The sequence below is a fragment of the Danaus plexippus genome (genome assembly GCF_018135715.1).
Source record: "Danaus plexippus chromosome 16 unlocalized genomic scaffold, MEX_DaPlex mxdp_23, whole genome shotgun sequence".
NCBI lineage: Eukaryota > Metazoa > Arthropoda > Insecta > Lepidoptera > Nymphalidae > Danaus > Danaus plexippus.
In genome coordinates, this window is record NW_026869851.1 from 2,669,569 (window position 1) to 2,693,424 (window position 23,856).

Here is a 23,856-nt window from a genome sequence, read left to right on the forward strand (position 1 = left end):
GTCAACTGTCAAACTGTGACTCGACAAATGTCATTATATTGTTCGATAAAGCTACTAGCTTAATCGTGACTTTCATAATTCATTTCTCCACATAAGCCCGACTCATTAAATTTTTTATCAATTAGTGATCATTTTTAATAACTCATCATGCCCAAAGTTTCAGGTTAGTTATGTATAATATTTATTTTCACAAAGTTGCTTATTCATTCATAAAATTTAAGGTTATGATTGTTTCTTTATTTGACGATGCCAGAGATTTTGTTTATTATAGCTTTAAAACAAAAAATGACCTATACTGTCCAAAATGTATTTCAGTATGTCTATAATTGTAACTTAAAATGAGTAAAGCTAAATGTAGTCGTTTTATACATGTTAGCATTTTTTTGTATACAAACGCCGGCTTTCTATATATCGAGTTGTTACTACAGCAAACAAGTTAAGGAGTCACAGATAAAATGAAATATTTAGGTAATTTGTCTGCCAAAACTCGTTGAGACAAGCACATTCATGTTTTTTACAGTGAAAGTAAAATGGGGTAAGGAGATGTATCCCGGCGTTGAAGTTAACACAGACGACGATCCCGTTTTGTTCAAAGCTCAGATCTTTGCCCTCACAGGAGTACAGCCGGAAAGACAGAAAGTTGTATGCAAAGGGGTCACCCTCAGAGATGACGCTTGGGGCAATTTCAAATTAACAAATGTAATTACATTAGCTCTATACAAATTTTGTATGTTTTAACTTTTATAATTCACACTTTTGATTAATATGAAATGTTGCCTTACTTAAAATTTAATCTTAGTTACTTAATTCCTTTAAAATTGTTTTAATTTGTTTATTTGTAACATATATATTTAACACAATACCATTTATTATAGAATGCCCTAGTTCTGGTAATGGGTAGTAAAGAGGAAGATGTACCGGCTGCTCCTGTTGAACAGACTCGATTTGTGGAAGACATGAATGAATCGGAATTAGCTACGGCTGTGAGTTTTTTTAAATGTAATATTGAATTAACAATCAAATTTACTGTGTTACTGTAGAAAAAAGGTGAAATTGAGCGAATACAGGGATATAAAAAAATATTTTCTACTGAAATACTAATTTTATGTAATTAATATGTTATTATTTTACAGCTCGACCTCCCGGAAGGTCTCATCAACTTGGGGAACACCTGCTATATGAATGCTACAGTACAATGTCTGAAGACTGTTCCCGAATTGAAAAATGCATTACTTAATTATGATCCAAGTGAGTGGAAAAGTGACCACACCAAATTCATGTAATAAGATTTAAAACGGTGAAATTAAATACTTTTAAAAGCCAATGTTATGAAGTCTTAAAAGAATTATATATATATCTTAGCACGAAACGTTGAATGAATATAAAAAATGAATAATATATGACTAATAATATTATTTTGGCTAATAGCATCAGGTGGAGGCACAGCAGGAGGCCTGACATCGGCCTTGAGCGAAACAATGAGGTCTCTGGAAGGGGGCGGGGCAGGGGCGTGTGCTGCGGCCGCGGCTCGGCTTCTACACGCTCTGCACGCCGCAGCGCCACGTCTGGCCGAGCGGGGAGCTGGAGGACAACTGGCCCAACAAGATGCCTCTGAGTGCTGGACCGAAATCATACGAGCTCTGAGTATGAGGCTGCAATCCACACCTGAAAGTCACAGGTATCATAAAAATATCATACTCATGTCTGATCCATTTATGTGGATCATAAGACCATTGTAAAGTGACATATATTAATTATGTGAGTATATGTGGGATGAGGTCGAGTATAATCTCATCAGATATCATTTAAACTTGGCCAGGTATCATAATTAAAAATCCTAAAGAAACTTTGTAACAACCTTGAAATACTTAATGTTTAATTTTTATTAAATTTAGTTTAAGAGACATTAATGGTGTAATTTTTAAATCAATTTATTCCTTTCACTATTGGAGAGTGAATCTTATATAAGACCGGCAAGTGAACGGTCGATATTAAAAGAAAACTTTCTCACATAATCAATGATTGCTCTAAGGACACATCAATCCAATACAGATCCAAATTTATGTGTAAATGTGTGTTAAAATTCAACAATGATAGTATGAGGAATTGAGATTATAGAAGTATTATAACTCTGACAGCATTCACCAAGCATATAGTCTATACATAATCTTATGTGTGGTTCTGGGGTTTAGAATTCTCAAAAACTATAAGCAACCAAGTTAGTTATGTATACAAATAGGCTGATTTACATAATTACCTTTGAATGCAGATACACTGAGATACTATTGTCTTATTGCCCTTTATAATTCAGATTTTTTTTTATTGGTAATTTTCTTGCCGATCATGTCCTGGCACACAGCCAAATGACAATTGCATTTTTTTACAAATCATTGTATTTAAATTAAATCATTGTCACATGTGTGGAAGTAAATTCCTTTATTTTATTATCTGTGCTTATTATAATTTATTTATTTATAATCTGTTGGAGCTGTTGAACTCATTCGTCAGCGGTGACCATGGCTGAATTTTTGTCTATGATATATTAAAAATAAGTTTTATTTATATTGTAATGCTTATTGATTGAATTACATTTTGTTCTTAGCTTCGTCTATTACTAAGAACATTTCTCTCCATAACATCAATACATTTTATTACTACATAAACTAGTCTCATATAGTTATTTAGTTTAAACCTAATATTTATATTTATAGCAAGCCATTGATAGAGCAGTACTTCGGTGGAACTCTGGATGTAGAGTTAGTGTGCAGTGAGGCAGACGAGCCACCAACTCGGTCCACAGAGACCTTCCTGCAGCTCTCCTGCTTCATATCACAGGACGTCAAGTATCTACAGTCCGGACTCAGATCTGTGAGTATAGATATGTATTATACTAGCTGTTACCTGCGACTCCGTCTGCGTAAGAAAAATAATAAGAAACTATGACAAAACTTTAAAGCCCCGTATACGCCCTGCCTCCCTAAGTTACTTTTTATTGCATCAGCTACCTGCCAATAAGTCCCGTTAAACGCGGTTCAGCCATTTTAGATATTAGCCAAAACAAACATACACTCGTGTTGTGCTTACATATATATAAAAGAATAGGGGTTGCTGATAAAAAAGCAAAACTTTAGGGTTGAATGTATTTTTTGATGCCACATTATAAAAAAATAAAACTAAAAAATTTCGTTCAAAAATTAAAAAAAAAAGTTTAAGGGTGAACAACCCTTATCACTAAGGGGTATGAAAAATAGATGTTAGCCGATTCTCAGACCTACTTAGTATGCTCAAAAAATTTCATGAGAATCGGTCAAGCCGTTTCGGAGGGAACGAACATTGTGACACGAGGATTTTGTATATAAGAGATAAAATTGAAATAGAAAATATAATATGAAAAATTGGTCGACACAAGCAGGATTCGAACCGGCGACCTCCAGATTATCGAATTCAAGTCACTATGAAAACTGCACTCGAAATTTAATAACAAAAATATAATTTTGTTTGAAATAGAACCCTTTAACTAAATCACATAACAATACTTTTATTTTTAATTTAATAACATTTCAGTGTTATTAGTATATATATATATTCAGTACGTGTGTACGGCTTCTAAACGGCTGGACCTATTTGAATATTTCGTGTATATGCAGTTGGGCGGCTTATATTCCCAAATCAGTCGACATCCAGGTCATTTTAAATGAAAAAGCTGTAAAGCAGGCTACTGTACTGTTTTAATACACTTCATACAATCTATACTAAAAACTAGTATATATATAAAACTAAAAAATATTTTTAATTTTTCAGAAAATGTCTGAACAAATTACAAAGATGTCAGAAACGTTGGGGAGAGATGCTGTTTACACTAAAACTGTGAGTAATACTGTTTTTAAACGGGATTTTGCCTCGACTCTTCAGAACATTTGGGGGAAAAAAGCACATATGCAGTCGAATTGAGGAACCTCCTTTTTGTAATCGGTTAAAAAGTAGCGGCTGTGTTATTTTATAACTGAATGTATACAAACAAATAATGCAGGAAAAAAATCAATGGATTGATTTAAAAATCGAGAAATAGTCCGAGATACTAAGCATGGCTCCCTCATAATGTCAGTGGGATACTGGAATGATACGAAATTGATATTGATACATGAAATAATATATTTCCAGAGCAAAATTAGTCGCCTGCCCGCCTACCTGACGGTCCAGTTCGTGAGGTTCTACTACAAAGAGAAGGAATCCATCAACGCCAAAATTCTCAAGGACGTCAAATTTCCTCTCGAGCTCGATGTTTACGAACTCTGCTCACCAGAACTGCAGGAGCGTCTCACCCCGATGCGGACCAAGTTTAAGGTGAGATTGAAAAACTCATGGCATTTGATATAAAGATGTTTTACATTATACTATAACAATATATGTCTGCGAGCAGGAACTCGAGGAAGCGTCGGTGGAGGCGGCTCTGAGCTCCAAGAATAAAAATCACGGAGACAGTAAAAAGGAGATCAAGAGGAAGGCGACGCTGCCGTACTGGTTCGAGAATGGTCGGCTTCCAAATGCTTATTATATAATATCCACATGTATATGATATCTAGACCCGTTCAGTCGTTCACTAATAGATGTCTCTATCATTCATTCATTCATTCGACTTTTATTATTGCACCATAACGAAATGTTAGATAGACACGATCAACATATTTTATTCAGCGACCAGATCACGGGCAGGCGAGATGTTTGCCGTGATGACACATCTCGTCTGCCCGTGAAGGTCGGCGGTAGTTTAAAAAAATAATACGCGTAGTAATCGGACTCCATTCGTTTATTCCTTGTATATTTGTTAATGCGTCATTAATTCGTGCTGCACAGACGTGGGCAGCAACAACAGCGGCTACTACCGTCTGCAGGCGGTGCTGACTCACCGCGGCCGCTCGTCCTCGTCCGGTCACTACGTGGCGTGGGTCGCGCGCGGGGACGGCTGGCTCCGCTGCGACGACGACGCCGTGTCGCCCGTCACCGAGGAGGAGGTGCTCAAACTGAGCGGCGGAGGTGAGCACACACACACAGATACACGCACATCTATACAGCGAGATATTCACATAGTTAATGAGCATATATCCGTCTGAAAACACTGGCTGAATACACTCGATGCAATGTTGATGTGAAGCAAATAAAAAAAAACATTCAGACGTTTAGCATTAAAACTAACACTAATTCAAACCATATTAGTGCTGGAATAGTTCTGTTCTGATTGGTTTAATATGGTTAACACAGAGAGGTTTGTGCTCTTAAACTTTTATTAGGAATAGATTCTTAATTTAAATTTTCTAAAGTATCTATATCTTTGATGAAACAGCCATTTTTTTATAGACCGTAGATAAAATACTCATTGATTCTCGTCGACCTGCCATCGTTTGGTTGGTCAAGTAAAAATGTCTCATATAAGCCTTCCATTAAATAAAACGCTCTATAGCGATTAATTTAATACACTATTCTCGCCATTATACTAAAGAAGAATAATTATGAAATTCAACATTTTCCTTTCCTTCTTAATTCAAATATAATTAAAAAAAAAGCCTTATATACATATGTGTTGCTATATGTTTTATAAATCAGCCTATTAGTATATGGTATATGTGGTATCGTAAGCCGAGTTTATTCAAACATGATTTAGTTTTAAAACATTAATATATGAAAACGTTATTCCAAATAATAATAATTACGTTTCAATTAAAATTTAGTTGTAAAATTATCGCATTTGTTAACAGAGTCAACGCTTAATAGTAATGTCGGTCATAATACAATACAATATTACTATATATATGAACTTGTCATTAGTTATTTTAATGTAACATCCGTCGTTATTGTCAGGTGACTGGCACTGCGCGTATCTCTTGCTGTACGGACCAAAGATCCTGGAGCTATCTCAGGAGGGAGACAGTCCTGAGCCGATGATAACCGATGAGGCCTCCGGGCCCGACCCGCCGACGGCGCTCGCCTAAAACAGGAGCCCTTAGGAATGAGCGACCAAGACTTCACTAACCCGTATACTATTGATAGGAAACGCGAGGAACTAAAGAGACGTCTCACTATAGAATTGGTTTAAATTATTCTTATTTGCAATACTAGTGTGTAATGAAGCGTCGGTGAGGCCTAATTATGTTATGTCTGTGATTAAGACAAAAATTATATCAATGTACCATCAATTACATCAATTTATTTGAACTCTCATCTTGTATTTTTGTATCCGAGTTTACTATATAATAAAGTCACGTTTCACAATTAAATTATTAGTAGATATTGTATTTTTTTATAATTTATTTCACAGCGTAGCTATAATGATGTTACTCACTCATTCCTAAATTAAATGTAATCTTCATAGTGAGTGTTGCCCGAGTCCGAGCTATTTATTTAATTACGAGGCATAGACAACCCTAACGTTATATGTCCAGCGCTTCTATAAAGCATTTCTTGATATCTAAGTTCTGTGTACTAATGTATTGAATTTACTAAGACTAAATGTAATAAATGATGAAAATTTTATATTCTTGTTTTATTTTAATTAAAAATATGTTATAAATAATCTTGGCATATTGGAACGTCGGAGCTGTCAAGAAGAATTAAACATGGATCCCAGTCACAGTTCATCGAAAAAGTTTTTCTTTGAGAAATTAGACAAGTATTTGTCATGTATTTTTCAATACTTTTGTCCGTTTCTGCACCGTTTGGTGTTCTCAGAATACGAAAAATATAAAATACCCAAAATTATATTATCGTTTATCGCAGGGTTTGCATTGGGGCAGATGTATTTTTTCTATCTCTTTAAAGACATATCTTCACTATCTGACTATGTGCATTATATAAGTTTGTTTATTAGTGTACTTCTAGGTAAGTACATCTTTTCATACAACACATTTCACTTGCAAGTAATTAAGTTTGCGCAATATTTTCAAGGTGTAAGTAATGCTGTTTTAATACAAGTTCGTTGTATACTATGTCTCCTTCTGCCGATGTATTGCGGGAAATCCGGAAGAGGAGTTTTAAAGGCGGTTGTCCTTTCCTACGTTGTTGCTGGTAAAAAAAACTACATTTAATATTAATACACATTGCCTCTTTTATTCGGATTTAACTTAACAGGACCAATAAGAAACATGGGACTCAATGCCAAAGAAGTCGTTCGAGTGTTTGCTTGCAGCAAGGAACTATCGTTTAATCTATCCAAAATCAGACACAATCAATTATATAGACCTCTTAACAGAGCTCTTCTCAGCTTTAAAAAGGAAATTGAAGATATAAAAGATGCAATGAGGTAGATAATTTTAATATTATTATCAGTTTAACTTTCGGCATAACAACATTTTGTTCGCCATTGACTTTGACCTAATATTGAGTGACCTACAACAGGTCGTACGATTATTGATCGCACAATTTTATCATTATGTATAGGTATTTAATGTAAAAAGTTGATAAATATAAAAATATGTAAACAATACATGCTCTTTAGTTCCATCCGCGAAGTCGTATTTCCAATAGAATACGAAATTGAAGGCATGGCGTATTTAGACTTAATGGAAGCAGACGTGAAATTTACGAACGCATTATTTAATTATAGTAGCCACGTAAATAACTCGAGAACATCATATACGTAAGGATTACATGTAACGATTACTAATTTATAAAATCAACGTCATAGTTGTAAATATTCAATAATTTATTATAGAATTATAAATGAAAGTGAAAGTAAAAGGAATCAAGATAAATATGTTAAGAAAATGTATTATCGCTGTGAGAATCAATTGTCACATGCGATATCGATGTGCCTTAAAATGTTTTCTTCAGTACGTGATGCATGTCTGGAAAGTTTGCCACAATCAACAGTTATGGTTTGTTGGTCACTAATGTTACCTCGGGCATGCGATTTGAAGCAGCGTCTTGGTGATTTGTGTAATGCTAAAAGAGAAGTAAACGTTACTATAGAAATCCTATTCGTCTTTGAGGGACGTCTAAAAATAATAAAGTATATTTATTTGTTTCTTACATCAGATAGACCCCGGTTTGGGAGAAGGTTACACTCACCTCAAAAAAGCTGAAGGGTATTTAAATCACGATTTACAAAATATTCATTTGCAAACCAAAGTCACTTATATTCGAGATCTCTGTGACATTCAGGTCTGTATTTCTATAAGAGTCATGAATAATTTAACTGTACTGATCGAAGCTTCAGTTGGTTATATAATAATATTTTAGGATGCGAAAGAAACCGGCGATCGTGTGCTTCATGCGTTTAAAGAAAAGTACGTCGCAATAGAATCCCTAATAATTATTGTAAACTTTTGCCTCGCACTTTTGTTCTTACGAATTTTGATCGCTGCTTACTCTTACCACGAGCTCTACCTCACTGCAATAGACTTCGACAACGTCTATATAACCAGTTACTTTAAAAAAATCGATAAGAAGAGGGAAAAGAAAGAGGAATTATATCTTTTACCTTTAAACAAGGTAATTGTAACAGTAAAATGTTGTATTTAATTACTTGTAAGCGCTGTTTCTCATAGTTTATTCATGTTTCCGATAGATGGAAAGAAACAGATATATAGATGCTTATTCAACTTCATATCTACAAGAAGAAAGAAGTAAACTTCTAACTCAAATCCTAAAAGTCATGCTGGAAGCCATAACCGCAACGACTTTCGTTATGCTTGACAGATTGTTTTTTGAGGCAATGGACGTTGTGAGACAACACGCCATGGAAAAATACTTAATCAATGTGGAAGACATTCAAATCAAGGTTTATCCAAATTTATATGTTAAGATTTATGTATAGAAAAATTATATTGTATATTTTAAAAGCATAAATCCTTTTGTAGATTAAAGGGACGGGTATTTTGTCAAACATGATGAAAAAAATTCTAGACGAAATAGGCTTAATAAAAAACATACAAATGACGTCTAAGGACATTTGTATTCCTCATCCTCGTTCGATGCCTCCAATTTATTACGTCAAAATATATGCAGGCTACCTTTGGATCCTACTTTTATTGTACATAAATCCTTACACACTAAGGCTACGTCGGTAATTATTCCTGTAACTTATCCGATATAACTTATAAACGTGACTGGTTAGGAACTGAATATAAGTAGTAAGAAAAACTTCTGCTTTCCTTCAGACTAATATGCGGTTACTTTTACCCAGAAAGAGAAAGGAGACGTATTTTGCATCTTTATAATGATATATTAAAGAAGCGTACGAAAATTCAAAAAACGCTTCGGAGGAAAGCTGTCCAGACGGTGCGGGCTCATTACTTATCGGGAGAAAACCTCCTAAGCTTGAGAATCAGGTATCCTAATCTGCTAGGATGGCTCGTGGTTTTCCCTGCAGCTAGAATGAAGTGCTTAATTTGTGAGGAAACCCAACCTAGGAGTTGTGAAGTTAAATGTAAGTTAGTAACAAATAAAACGGACTATGTTTGTAACATTTTATTATAAGTAAAAAAAACATAATTACATCACACAAAAAATCATTAGTTTGTTGCAAACTTTAAATATGATGGTCAATACTTAGAACATCATTCAAGAACATATATACACTGTAGGGTCCAATATATTGTGTCAAGTAAAAAAAAAAAGTTTTTTTCCGCATGTCTAATTCCCAGCTCAGTGGCAAAAGTGCAACAACCCTCTTTGTCCGTTCGTCCTTTGTGGTGAATGTACTGCGGATGCGGGTGGTTGCTTGGCCTGCGACCCCGCTCTCGCATTGCTCAGCGATATTGATTCGCTCAGCGACGAACCCCCAAGAAGGTATTGATCGTGTTTAACAGTCGAGCATCAGTTTATTAGGGCATGACAGTTAGGTTTCCCTTTGTGTGACATGTTGAACTTGCGAATGTTATGGCTATATAGATGCCGAACTTAATTTTGTTTAGAAATCAGAAACTTAAATAAATTTTAATCACAATCACTACACAAAATTTTGCTTCGTTTAATGATTCATAGTTGTAAAGCTGAGAAATAAACGATTGCTTATATTATGTATTTTATTAAAATAGACCATATTCTAATTGTTCGCCGACAGTCAGGTTGCTGACGAACTGGATATTGTCTGCTACCTCGTTGCAAAGCTTGGCTATCCCTGACAGCTCTCCGTCTATTTGGGGGCTAAAGTTGTAGAGCAACTATAAAACATACAGTTTATGCAATTGATTGTCGAATAAAGCTGAGGTTGAAATATAGTTTAATGACGTTCACGTACCGAAAATTTTGTGATTTTTTTTGTTTGGGACACATAAGTTGCCTAAAATAATAAAAATCTCACCGACAAAAATTCGTCATACGTAATCCATCCATCGGTGTCTGTGTCTGCTTCATTGAACTTCTGTTTTCTGATTTCCATCGAACTTTCGTCTCCCAAACTCTCTAACACAGCACACCTATCATAAAAATGCAAATCGCTCAGCTTTAGACGCTAAACATTCAAAGAATTTTAATTTGTAGAAACTTGAACTCTTAACTGATTTTTATAATTTTATCAGCGCTGTTCCGACAGATTCTTTGTGCACATTGTTATATATTTATACAGGAACATTATAAAGTGAAGCACAAATATAAATGATAATATTAAGGACCCAAATGAATAAAAAAACTCGGATATCGGATAGAAATTAGGATCTAAACTACTTGTTTCCAGAAAAAGGTTGCGATTCGTACCTGATATCAAGGATTTTTAAAATATGGTATCCATTCTCCGAAATTTCTGTTTTAGTAAGTCGACAAAAGACTATTTAACCTTTATAAAATTTACATATTATAATCATCAGACCAGTAATAACTATCTATCTACAAATGATTTAGTACTAATTCAAAACGAAATGAATTTTCCTTACTTGCCGACTACGTAAAGCTCACGAGTATGTTAAATTAAATATAAAAATGCAAGTCAAATTAAAGAAGACTAACAGGTCATCAAAACCAAGCATTCCATTCGACTGGTTGTCAAAGAGGAGAAACAAACTGTGAAGATTGGCGATGGTGACTTCGTTCCATCCTGGAAAGCGACGGACGACTTTCTGCATACTCGACCGACGATCTTGCTCTTTCATTTCCTACCAATTATACTGTCTGCTATATAACTGTCCGCCAACTCTTAAAGGGTTCTCCTGATATCTTTGCTTATTAGATGTTATTCTTTCAATATTTTTTGGAATTTATATAATTTATACCTACTTATTGGACTAGATTAATTACAAATCTCACAAAATGGAACTTCCTTGGTGTTATAGTCATTTAACTTCTCGAGATGTTATTGTTGAATTCATAATCAATACCCACTTGGTTATACTGTCGTTGCTCCGCAAGTCTTTTGTAAAACTGATCCACAAGTATATCGTAATCCGTCATCATTCCCTTATGAATTTCCGACACTTTCCTTTGAGATTCACCTAACATTTGTATAGCAATGTTATAGCGAGAATCAATATTATAACATCCCTAAGCTGTTATTTCCACATACCAGTAGCTGTGAAGTCTTCTTGCCTATAGAAACATATTGGTTTACGTTTCACAGGATATTCGAAAAATCTTCCCAGGCCAGAGATGAGAGCGCTTACGTAATGACCCATTATGAATATTTTAAGATAATACAACTTCAGCTACAAATTATTGTATTTTTAATATCATTAGTTGACAAGCTTATGTCAAGTATAGTTATTGAATCTAGTACTATTTTTGAAATAATCATAGATTGACTTTTTTAGCGATTTAGTAAAATTGTTATTTGTTATTGTACTGTGCTCGATGGACCCGGCACCCGCACGGTGAACCCATGGGATGCTGAAGGTTTCGTCTCATTTGAGATTGCATAAATTTTTGCTAGATTACAGATTTGACATTAGGTTGTATTTAAAAAAAACGTTATACCTAATTCTTTTTAAAGTGTAAGAAATCTTTAAATTGTCATACAATTAAATGGAATAGGGATGTAGGGCGGCAAATAAAACACCATTTTCTATCAATCACTTGATTAATTTTCATACAAAATTCCATTAAAAATTTCAAAAAATTCATGACATATATAGCGTCATGCACAATTAATAAGATTACAAGAATCAAAGTAATTATTAATTACCGAAAGGATAAAAATAATGTAAATGAAATATGGTACGCAGTAAATTATTCTAAATTAAAATATAGGAACATTTATAAAATATCAGTCTTCTTTCAACAATATTACGAAATGTAACATAAGATATGAATATTAAAAAAAAAAAAGGAAAAAAGACTGTTGTCGACATTTTTTTCTTTGCAACAGAAGCCGTTGTAGGTACTTCGGAATCGTATGGATATTTGGACGCTATAAAATTATAGATAAAACAAAAAATGGGTCAGGTTTTAAGAATTCTGCTTATTCTAGTAGACAACAGACTTCTTAAGCGGTGATCAGACCACCATCGCATTAATTCCAATCAGTCTTTAATGTATTACAAGTGAGGTAGATGCGGTTACTTAAACTTTGAACACAACTAAACACCAACATGAAGAAGTCACTGGCGGAAGTCGCTTTCACGACGGAAATGACGGCCTTGATGCTCGTCAGATCAAACTTTGGGAGATATTTTTTTTTTCCTGAGACAAAAATGACTTCTAACACATTGGCCCTCGCTAGAGAACAGATGGCAACCACGCATCTGGTTCGTTCGCGAGGCTACAATAATCTACTAGCTAGCTACACATAGACGACACATTCATCACCCCTTAGAACATCAGACCTACTTTCAGAATGATCATGGATTTCTATCATTTCTATTAGAGTTTTATGTAACTAGTCATGCAACATACTGACGGCCAGGAGACAGGTTATATCAATCACTACACACTAACTATGTAAGGGAGGATGAATGTCAAATTACACTAGACTAACACAACACAAGCGCTAGTTAACATTTAAAATAGCACAAATAGAATGGCTCAAATACAAATTCCGCTAGAAATCTCTTACAAATGTATTACTTATTATGCAGTTTCTTATATCGCGTCCCACTCGCGACCCTAGCAGGTATCTACCTCATATTATTTTTTTACAAGGAAACGGCTGTAACTTTCCTTAATCATATAAATTACATCCAATGTTAAAAAACTTGTACAAAATTATCATCACGATTCAATAGTTAGTTGTCAATTATATTGTACCTAACACAATACTACAATTTTATTGCTAGCAACTAGCAGATCTCACATAGTACATCGTTTACTGGCGATCATATCTCTTGACTCGTGATTATATCAAAAAACATTATGCATGCAATGAAAGGTTTTGGCTCACTTTTATAAAGTGGTGGCGTTAGGTTGGCTACCTACTACAAATACAAGTGTTGTTATAAAACTTACGTCGGATGTTGTTCAATAAGTAGACAACCTAAGAAAAAACAGTGTACCCACTAAACCAAGCAACAAAATAAATCTAATAAACATAACTAAATCATACCGAATCTAATGCGGTTCCAAATTAAGTAAAACTTTAAGCCGCTTACAGCCAACTTAATGAAAAGGTGACCCAGAATTACTGTCATCTAAAGACATGCCAGATCTATAGCCGGGTGATCTGTTATGTGCTCGTTAACTTAGTATCGATTCCTGTTTGTTTTAAGATGTCGATGAGGCGATATTTTTGTCATGTCTGTAGAGAGTCTACGGACGCTGGGGGCTGTCTATCGGGACTGGTAACATTCTAATTGATACAAGAAGATCTGGTTAAAAAACAAGTTTGCTTGCTATGCTTTGCAAAACCTTTATAAATTTTATGTTAGACAAAATATTGACTCTGAGATTCGTCATTATATTAAAAAAAAATAATCGTCGTTCTGATTGGACTAAGTAAATTTTGAAATTTCACGACGGAATGCATTTAATGCGACACATTATTTTAAAAATAACATAATACTTTAAAAAAAAAAAATTAATGGCACCGAACAGAAAATTAATTTACAAAAATATCGATATTAAATCAATCAATAAAGGTAACGCGGAAATGATCAATTGACAGTCAAGATCGAAGAGGCAAACAACTGCACTACGAATTCAAATGATGTCTATTTTAGCTAATATTATCATCGAATTTGAAAGCCTACGTTAATGCTTCTACTTAAACATGCTAATGTCTAAATGAGTGCTAGTTTGGAAATGCGATCTGGTTCAACGTCACTATTGAGGACGTCTGCCAAATAACACGATGACCAAGGATGGGAAATATCAGCTCCACTGAGAAACATCAGATTTCCATACTTAATTATTGTTAAATTATCTTATCAATATTTCTGCAGTCATATAAAATCAGTTCATTTATCTAATACTAATTTTAATGTACTGTGAACTTTAACATTTTTATTTTCATCGTAAGTGAAAACAGCGCAGCACTAAGAACTCACTCACATCATTTATCGAGATAATTCTTTCAAACACTTAACACTAAACTAGCCTAAGTACATTATAGTGTAAAAACCTTTATCTAACCATACCATAGCTTATTACATTCTCAGTACAGATTATGCATTTATTTGATTAAAAAAAAAAAAAAAATTGCTTCAGCGGGCAACACTTTACAAGCTAAAAACTATAATATGTTTCTGTATACCGTTCATATATGTATATCGCTGATAAATTCATTAATACAATAGTGTTTATAACGTGATGCATAAGAAGCGTTTAAGAGGCGATTACATCTGTTAATAGCGAGAGCTTATCTATATGAGATAACTTTGGTACTATTAAATTTTTTATTATACACATATGGTTAAATGTCCATCTACACGCGACGAACGTTATCTATAGCTACACTAATATCATTACACGGGTAGTTATAGTGAGTTGTCCCTCTAGGGATTATATTTGGGCCGAGACATTATATAATGTTAACCGTTTTAGTATAAGGATTAGCAGATAATACGGAACAATAATGCACACAAAAATTTAACATATAACGTTAATGTATTATATCGGAAGCAGCGGAGACGTGAGCTTAAAGTGCATCACGGTTACCTAGACGCTGAGAGGCCACGCGAACCGCCCGATACGAATCACACTAAACCTATATTAAATATTGAACACATATTGATTGAACACAGTGTATTAAATCTAAAACAGTCGGCTTAACGCGCGACACGTTTAAAAAATATACTATGCGCTTATTGGTACACATTCCGAAAAAAAAAAAAAAAATTTAGCTAAAATATTTGGACTAACATAAATTTTGACTGTATAAACGTTATTTTATCTAATCAATAGCAAAAATCAATCGTCATGTAGAAGAATATCTATAAATTAGCTAATTTTTAAAAAAAGTACGCTTCACATCGACTTTTATAAGTAGAAGATACAATAGTAAGATCCTAAATCTCATCCGGAGATTACTTTTCTAGTCCACGAGTCGAGGAACACCAACGATAATTTTATCAAAAATAATTCAGAGGGACGAATAACGAAAAAAAAAAAAAAATTATCTCACAATAAATACATTACAAAAAATAATATATATATATATATATACTTTACGTCAATTTATCTGATTGGATAAAATTGCCAAAAAGTCAAAATTAAACGAACTAATAAACATCAAAATAAAAAATAATAAAAAAAAATGCTTTGTTCAATCATAACGTTTCTCCGTGACTAAACCCGCCCGCTTCGGAACCACGTCTTTAAGACAGTCTTCTAAAGTCAGTCTCCAAGTTTATTGCATTAATTTCTTAGCTCTGTTTCCTTACCCCTTCCCACGACACGAGTAAAAATGAAATAGAATTCTAACAAAGCAAGAGCTACAAACTAATTATTCTATTTAATATTATCGGCGTAGGGCCATCATAATCATTGTAGTATATAAAATATATCTAAATCAATAAGCAAAATAACTTAATATAAGAATACGTATTAACGTGTGCATTAACCAATTATTTAACTAAGTTAAAACGCAAAAGTAACATTTAGAAAAAAAAAAAAAAAACTTTTCAAGCTAATTTTAAATTATCTCACATAAAACATCTTTTAAATCACAATGTGATCTTGTATTTTAAATATTATGGAGGACCTTCTTCATAAAATATGAGAAGCATCTAAAGAGACTGATTCCGATGACGGAAACCAGAAGTTTTAATGGAAATGTCTATGTTAGTACACACAATGCTTATGTTATGGCGAGATAAGACTGCAAAATAATGTTTGGCCTTTAAAGACTAGTACCAAACGAAACCGAAATCTGTTATAAAAGTGGTAACGAAGGTTATTTTTGAAGATATTAAGGAGATACAGATTTGTTCATTACTATGAGCAACCGAAGTATCTCCGCACAAGCTATGCTCGATTCAGTTTCACCAAACATTAATAATAAAATTGGCACAACATGAAATTAATTACAACTTAAACAAAACATAAATAAAATTTGACGAGCCCACGGCCCATGTAAGGCTTCGATTGGTTCATTACAAAAATCAGTATACCTTTATATATTGCTTGCCGTGAGAAGTGATATCGCGGGCGGTGTCAGGCAGCGTCTCGAATAATACAACGAGAAAACCTTCAGGGGTGAGCGCCACATCGCTCGGGCGATCTTTGTCGTCGAGGCCCGGACTCTTTAAATCTACAGCCCATAATATACGTAGTTCCGACGTGAACACAAGAACTCGATGATTTTTAGAATCGGCTACAATTATTCGGCCATCGTCGTCGGTTACAATACCGGAGGGACGGTTTAATTCTCCGATACCCGAACCTTCGCGACCGACACAATGTAATACCTTGGATAACGTTGGATCCACCATAAGCAAACGATGGTTTTCAAAATCTGACACTATAATGTTTCCCGAAGTAGTGAAGCAAACACCGCGTGGAGTAGTTGGACCTTTAAGCATTTTAGCGGGATTAGCCCCTTCGAAAACAAACTTGGTGATATAAGTACCATCACTTGTAAACAATTGTATGCGATGATTGCGAGTATCCGTAACAACAATGTTACCCAAAGTATTAACAGCGACATCCCATGGGTATTGGAACTGACCGCACTCCTTACCGAAAGATCCAAACTTCAATATAAAATTACCGGATGACGTAAATATTTGAACCCTGTGGTTGTCTTTGTCTATAACAATAATACGCCCATACGTGTCTGTGGTGATTCCTGCTGGTAAGTCGAACTCTCCTGGTCCAATTCCTTTGGAACCAAACATTGTCCTAAACTCTCCGCGGCTGTTGAAGATTTGTATGCGGTTGTTTCTTCTATCTGCAACGATTATATTCCCTTCTCTGTCTACACATAAACCCCAAGGTCTAGATACTTGACCTTCGTCTTGACCTTCTCTTCCGAATGAAAACATCGGAACCCCAGAGACAGGGCTCCTTGTCGGTTTCACGGACACCGACATCCAGTATCCTGGTATTGCTTGCCCGATCCCACGTGCTGGGTTCGAATCTATCGAAGCTATGCTGGATGAGATGCTATGGTCGTAGTAATTAGTTGACCTAGTGTGGCTAGTATAATCCGGCAAGGATCTCAGACTATTGTTGGCTGAAATTTGGTAGGACAGAGGAGGAAACGTCTGTGCTGACTGCAACGAATGAAGCAGAGATTGTCGGGATTGCAGCGAGGATGAAGAATTGAGAGAATGCATTGAATTTGCAGGGGCGGACTGCACGTCACATTGTCTTTTGATTTGATCGACTAAATCATAATTTGGTGGTATAAACATAATGCGCTCTTCGGTTATATACATATTTTTAAACATACATGAAAAATAATCAACTTGGGCTCTTCCTTTTTCTTTTGCCATAAATAAATCGATACCTTCAGAGTCCATACTGCGAACTAGAGTTTCGTTAGTATGAGCTAGTCCTGCAAGAATACCTCTAAGTGTATTCATATGATCAGTTAGTTCGTTCATTTTAGCTTGACGCATTTTCTCAACTTTATCTAACAAATACTTCTCGCGATCTTCAATCGCTTGAGCGAAGCAACGCATAGCTTTACGGATTTTCATATTAGCTTCAGCGGTTTCTTTCTCATAAGCCTTTGACATTGCTACGGCACGATCGATTGCCGTTTTTATTGCTTTCGTACCGGTTTTAGTATCTTCTATGGCTCTGAATACACCAATTCTGCACATGTCGAGGGCGCCTTTGATGGGTGAATAGCAGTGATCTTTATGCACCCACAGGGTACACTCTTGACATATAAATATGATGCATGCCTCACAGTAGAATCTAACCGGATCGCCATGAAGCTCACAGAACATTATCTCTTTATCGTTGGTAACAGAGTTTGGTCTAACTCCGATTGGCGATATTTGATGAATAGGCAGCAGAGTGTGTTCCCGCAACTGACAGTCAGAGGTAACTTTGTGACAGCATTCGTGGCAAAAGAGATCGTTGCACTCTAAGCATCGGGTGGTCGGAGTACGTTCCTCGCAACGGAAGCAAGTAATGGAAACCGAAGAAGATGTACCGGGGGATCCGCTAGAGTTATCTTCCTTGCCGTGATTTTGGCTATTATTATTAGAAGCGCTGTACTCACGGGAGTTAGAGGTTGTGTTCTGCATTGAACTGCAGGAAGGTAGAGCCCAGATGTCATAGGGCATGGTTGATGAAGACGATGAAGAACCAACCGGTTGTAGGGGAGGTTTGTTCATGTTCTCCAGTAAATTGCAGATGATGTGTGACATTGCCAGCGGATCCTCGGGTTCGTTGGAGCTGTGGCTGGAGCCAGCCGCCGTGGAAGTGGCCGGCAGGCTAGCCGCCAAGGACTGCGTCATGTTTGCAAACGACGTCATTGTGACGCGCACGTCAACTCATTAGATCTGTAACAAAACAAATACACAATTTAATTCTACTATTTCTAATTCATTAAAACCTTAGATATATTGAAATCTAAAGAGTGTTTGTTTAAAAAAAAACTATCTACACTTATTATTAAAAAAATATATATATGTATATATTTTAAGAAATAAATAATAAAATAATATATCAATTATAAAGTATCTCTCGTAAATTTTATGTAACAATAATTTTAAACTAATGTTTAACAAATATTATGTGTAGAATAAAATGAAAGGAAAAACAAAGACTTATTGAGATAGTACGTTTTTATGTAGACGTCGAGGGTTTATTTATATTGGAAGCAAGTTTTATGAAACAACTATATCTATGGTTAGAGACAACAAAAACTGTCTCTACGAGACCACACGTAAACTTAGCAGCACAATAATAACACATCTTTTATAACACTGATAAACACGTTCGAATCGTATCAGTAGTATTAAATATAGAAAAATATTTACTCACAACTAGCATAACATAGCACAGATTATAAAAAAAAATGACACAGAATGAATAGATCAATAAACAAACTGAGAAATGCACTGAAACATTACAAAATATATGCTCTAGCTGTACGTACTGTTCAACTGGTATTGGGGTGCTCGAAATGGTGCAGTTTGCGAAAAAAATCTATCCCAAAAACTTTTGTGCTCCCTACCACCACCCCTCATGTTACTAGGTAAGGAACGTAGAGCGAGACAGCTATATACGATTATAACGAGCGGGAGAAAGACTACCGTCACGGCACATTCCAAAATTTTCCATAATTTAGATAAAAGAGGTTTGCTATGATTAGGGCTGGCCCTTATTATCTTCAAACTCAGCTTCCTGGAATGCACGATATTGTATTTACGTAATGAGTTTAATTGTTGATGTCGTTAAACCATTCGAGCGGATATTTATTGTTATATTAATTGTAATAAAACTTGTATTCGGTTAAGAACAATATTAAACAATTAAGTATAAAAATTTTTCAAGATAACATACAACATATGATACAAATAGTAATTTGATAGAAATTTAAAACATAACTGTCAACCCTATTGTAAATCAGTATCGAGTGTTATTGTGTGTGTGGGTGTGAGAGGGACAGTAGTTTCTTTTATAGTGATGCTGTATTTCGGTCGTATGGACGCACATGTCGTTCATGACCTTGGGAGTGCGAGAGCGCTTGAGGCAGGTCCGGGACCCCACCGCCATCTTGCCGCGCCCCCGCTACAACAAGGAGGGTGACGAAAATCGATGCCTTCCCTAGCTGCCTATATCCCGAAGGGCGCAACCATGGCTACACATCCCTTCCATTAATGCGATATCTAAACACGAATTTTGGAACAGAGTTTTCACTCCTCTGTTGTATTTGAGAGTAATATTTCAAACATCTCAAGCTTTCGCCATATCGTGGTAATTTCGCAAAGAAAAAATATACAGCCAGTTCTATTTACGGCACACATCTACCTGATCTCGAAAGCGTTACATTTTTTTTTACGACACTGGTATTGTTACATTAAACTTCGTATCTGCAGGTAGAAATTTTGTACGAATTCGTGGAAATAATGCTTACGGTGCTATTCAAAGAGGACAATGTAATGCACCTTCAGAACCGTGATTACATCTGACAATTCGACAGATGGTTAAGATTTAAATACACCTGAACACATATACACAATATATTTCTTAACTAGAATTGTATTATTATATAGAAAAAAAAAAAAATAATTACAACATCTAATTTACTAAGTTGATCTAATATTAAAGTATTCCTTAAATCTTGAAGGCTCAATATTAATTGGACGGTACAAAGCATTCTTACAAAGGGATTACTTTGTTGGTATTTGAATGGCGTTGTTTCCAAGTACTTTTGTAGCTGACCGGTCATCAGAATTGTTACAATGTGGCGGAAACCCACACCGCTCATAAGAAATCATTTACAGGGACCATAACTCAGCTTTATTGTTGGATAACAGATATTCTATGATTTTACGATAACAGAATATGTTGTGAATGGACCTTTTAGGACTTTCTATGAATTTAAGAAAGTGTGTTCGTTCTTAAATTTCTTTAGTTCCTGTTATTAGTTCTGTTAATTTCACCCATAGACATAAACAATAATAATGATGTTTCTAATTCGCTATCCAAATTTTGCCCATAAATTATTTGTTGTCCCGAAAACTTTCCACACTACCATCAAGCTTTAATCCTAGCGAGACCTTTAAACATGCTTTTGCTACTTATTGAAACGATTCTCTGTAAATATCGTATTTAAATTTGTTGAAAAATATATAATTTTGCTTGACATCAAAATACTATCGGCTTTTTTTATTGTAATGGGATTAAAAACAAAAAAAATTAGTACATATACGAATTTAAATATACGTGCATTTAATTATGTAACATTTATCGTTCAACAAAATATACTGAATATTATATGAAATAGGATAATTTGTAAAATACTATGAAAGGAAGACGTAACAAATAAAATTATAATAATATTACTTAAATTAAATTAGACGTGGCAGTTTAATCGAGTTGACTTAGAACTAACAAAAAAAGTATTCATATAATTCATTAATATTAATATAGTAAAAAAAAAAATACTTCTCAGTAAACGACAGATAATAATAAAAACTTGATTCTAACAGATACCATACCAGTCGAACCGGAAACAAAAGAAAATTTACTAGACTTCACTTCATAGAACTCAATAGTTTATGGAAATTTGTTATAAAACCAGATATTTTAACAGTTTAAAGTCATTATAAATAACATACTCTAATAAATCCCTATTAATATTCTATTAATAAAAAAAGACACATAATTTTCATGAATAATATGAAAAATACTGTGAAATTAATGAATTTAAACAGGACTTGTAATTCATAAGTCATAGAATTATCTATCGATGTTATTTTTACAATTTATTTAATATAAGTATTAATTCCGCGTGCGATATCTTCCGTGAATTCTAATCCTTGCTCAACCGCTACCCCTAGTGCGCGGTTCGCATGCGCCGACCGCCCCCCGTACTACCGATGTAATAAATTATACTTAAACGCTACGCAATTACAGCCATCGCCACACGCCTTAATGTCGTCAAAAATTTATTTCACTATATATTAATATGAAAATAGACGATAAACAAGATAGATTTGTGTTTCTTATAGAGATATGATCCGTAAATAATTTTGTAAATCATAAATACTTTCTATATACATGATTTTTCCGAACATGCATCCGAGGTGCGGAACCCATTCGACTTGATGTCACGAAACAAATGTTTCTGACTTAACTTGTTACTTAATATATTAAGTTGAGAAATATTTAAGACTGTGACATTATTATATAGAAAATTTTAATACAATAAGACTTGATTAAAATATTGTGATTGCCAAACACTGATTTACATCGCTTTCCCTCGTAGCAAAGTTGTTTCAAATAAAAATATTATTACTTTATAATTCATAGAATAAAAATAATATACATATTGAAAATTTGAAACAAGAATCTATTTTATACGAATTTTTGGCCATTTCATACTTGACTTCTCTATCGCAAATTCCTAAGATAACAAAACCAATTGAGTCTTGAGCTCGCTTAAAACATCTGAATCATGTACCGAATGGTTCCCAGAGCACATTCAGACCCAACATAGCTCACTAATAATCATCAAAACTAGAAAATAGTTTTTCAATATAATAAGAGGAAATGGAAAATTTGCATTCGGTGTGAACTAGTTAGATAAGTTTTTTTTTTATCTGTTAATATCAAAATGAAATCATTTATATCAAAATACATTTAAAGTAATATTAATCTCTAAGAAGTTGTGATATTTTTTTAATACAAACATATAATATGGAGGTATTTGAAAAAAACCTGATTCACATAAGAAAGAAAAGATACATGTATAGCTATATTTTAAAAATATTGTTATGTAAATGTAGTTTTTTTTTATTTATTTATTTAATAAAATCATCATATATCAATAATGTCCACCTGATTGGGATTACAAATGGAATTTAATTTCATAAAGTATCTAAGAATAATAAAACCTTTATAGTTCATTATGATGGTTTTACATTAATGTTCATAATAAAATTATTTTTTTTATCATCTCCTTCTAACAAATACATTTAAATTTACCTAAATTAGCTATTATAACTATGATTGTCATTTTTTGGTGACTTCTAAACACTGAATAAACTATGAAACTTTATGTTCAAAGGAATACCAAACATATAGTAATTCTTTTGTTATACATATATTTACTTATCTCATGATACGACGCAAAAAAACTTAAGATTTGCATTAATGTACAAAGATAGTGTACGAAAAAAAGAAAGTGGTGCCATGACATTTAAATAACCAAGTAGAAGTAGCAACCAGAAGACAATGCAACAAACAAATGGATGGAAATATAAACTATCGATTATATAGTGATAAGGTATTTCAATAGCATCGTGTTTGTATTCGGAATCTCTACATAATGGATGTGCATGAGATGGTGAATCACAAATTTTATAACTAAATATATACTCACCAAATATAATCCAATGTATAGAACTGTAAACGCAAATTACACGCAAACGTACATTTTACGCATCACGATTAGTTTATAGCGTAAATTATCATTTAAATTAAAAAGATTTCTGATCAGTCACTATAATTATTTACGAAAATATGCCCGACGATGCAGGTAGATTGCACAAAGTTAGATATCTTAAATGTGCTCAAATTTAGAGTCTGTCTTTGACTACGACAAAATTTATTGCACTAGTTACAAATACTGCTGATCATCGCAATACATTGATTATAATATTGCAATAAACGTAAATTTATTTATTATTATCATAAAACACCACGAAAACAACAGCGGTGAATGAACGATCAATTGATTTAAAAATAAACCAATTGTCTATAAAATATTATCAACAGTACAGATAAAAAATATATCTATTAATTATTAAAAAAAACAAAAACGTTATTAAAAATATTTGGAAAAGACATAATAAAATTCTATAATTCTAT

General features: G+C 34.0%; 4 protein-coding genes across 4 annotated transcripts; 2 read left to right on the plus strand and 2 right to left on the minus strand.

The window, feature by feature from the left end:
• Positions 1-2: 2 nt before the first annotated feature.
• Positions 3-6,528, plus strand: LOC116771807 (ubiquitin carboxyl-terminal hydrolase 14). The gene is made up of 11 exons (XM_061528116.1): positions 3-163; positions 521-699; positions 876-983; positions 1,134-1,248; positions 1,429-1,678; positions 2,712-2,868; positions 3,802-3,867; positions 4,162-4,344; positions 4,421-4,532; positions 4,855-5,034; positions 5,857-6,528. Exons 1-11 carry the CDS (start codon positions 148-150, stop codon positions 5,985-5,987), a joined length of 1,497 nt encoding a protein of 498 aa, XP_061384100.1. The 5' UTR covers positions 3-147; the 3' UTR covers positions 5,988-6,528.
• A 77-nt stretch (positions 6,529-6,605) lies between these two features.
• Positions 6,606-10,010, plus strand: LOC116771954 (protein sneaky-like). The gene is made up of 11 exons (XM_032663965.2): positions 6,606-6,873; positions 6,940-7,059; positions 7,123-7,294; positions 7,490-7,630; positions 7,706-7,946; positions 8,029-8,154; positions 8,233-8,484; positions 8,561-8,773; positions 8,853-9,058; positions 9,153-9,421; positions 9,639-10,010. Exons 1-11 carry the CDS (start codon positions 6,612-6,614, stop codon positions 9,788-9,790), a joined length of 2,154 nt encoding a protein of 717 aa, XP_032519856.2. The 5' UTR covers positions 6,606-6,611; the 3' UTR covers positions 9,791-10,010.
• On the minus strand, positions 10,006-11,846 carry LOC116772153 (uncharacterized). Its single transcript, XM_032664227.2, has 5 exons — positions 11,492-11,846; positions 11,311-11,420; positions 10,939-11,084; positions 10,298-10,412; positions 10,006-10,157 (listed from the first exon to the last, which is right to left on the minus strand). The coding sequence occupies exons 1-5, from the start codon at positions 11,598-11,600 to the stop codon at positions 10,023-10,025; spliced, it is 615 nt and encodes a 204-aa protein (XP_032520118.2). The 5' UTR covers positions 11,601-11,846; the 3' UTR covers positions 10,006-10,022.
• Positions 11,847-11,982: 136 nt separating this feature from the next.
• On the minus strand, positions 11,983-23,708 carry LOC116772116 (protein wech). The gene is made up of 2 exons (XM_032664161.2): positions 23,369-23,708; positions 11,983-18,815 (listed from the first exon to the last, which is right to left on the minus strand). Exon 2 carries the CDS (start codon positions 18,786-18,788, stop codon positions 16,458-16,460), a length of 2,331 nt encoding a protein of 776 aa, XP_032520052.1. The 5' UTR covers positions 18,789-18,815; positions 23,369-23,708; the 3' UTR covers positions 11,983-16,457.
• Between the last annotated feature and the right edge of the window lie 148 nt (positions 23,709-23,856).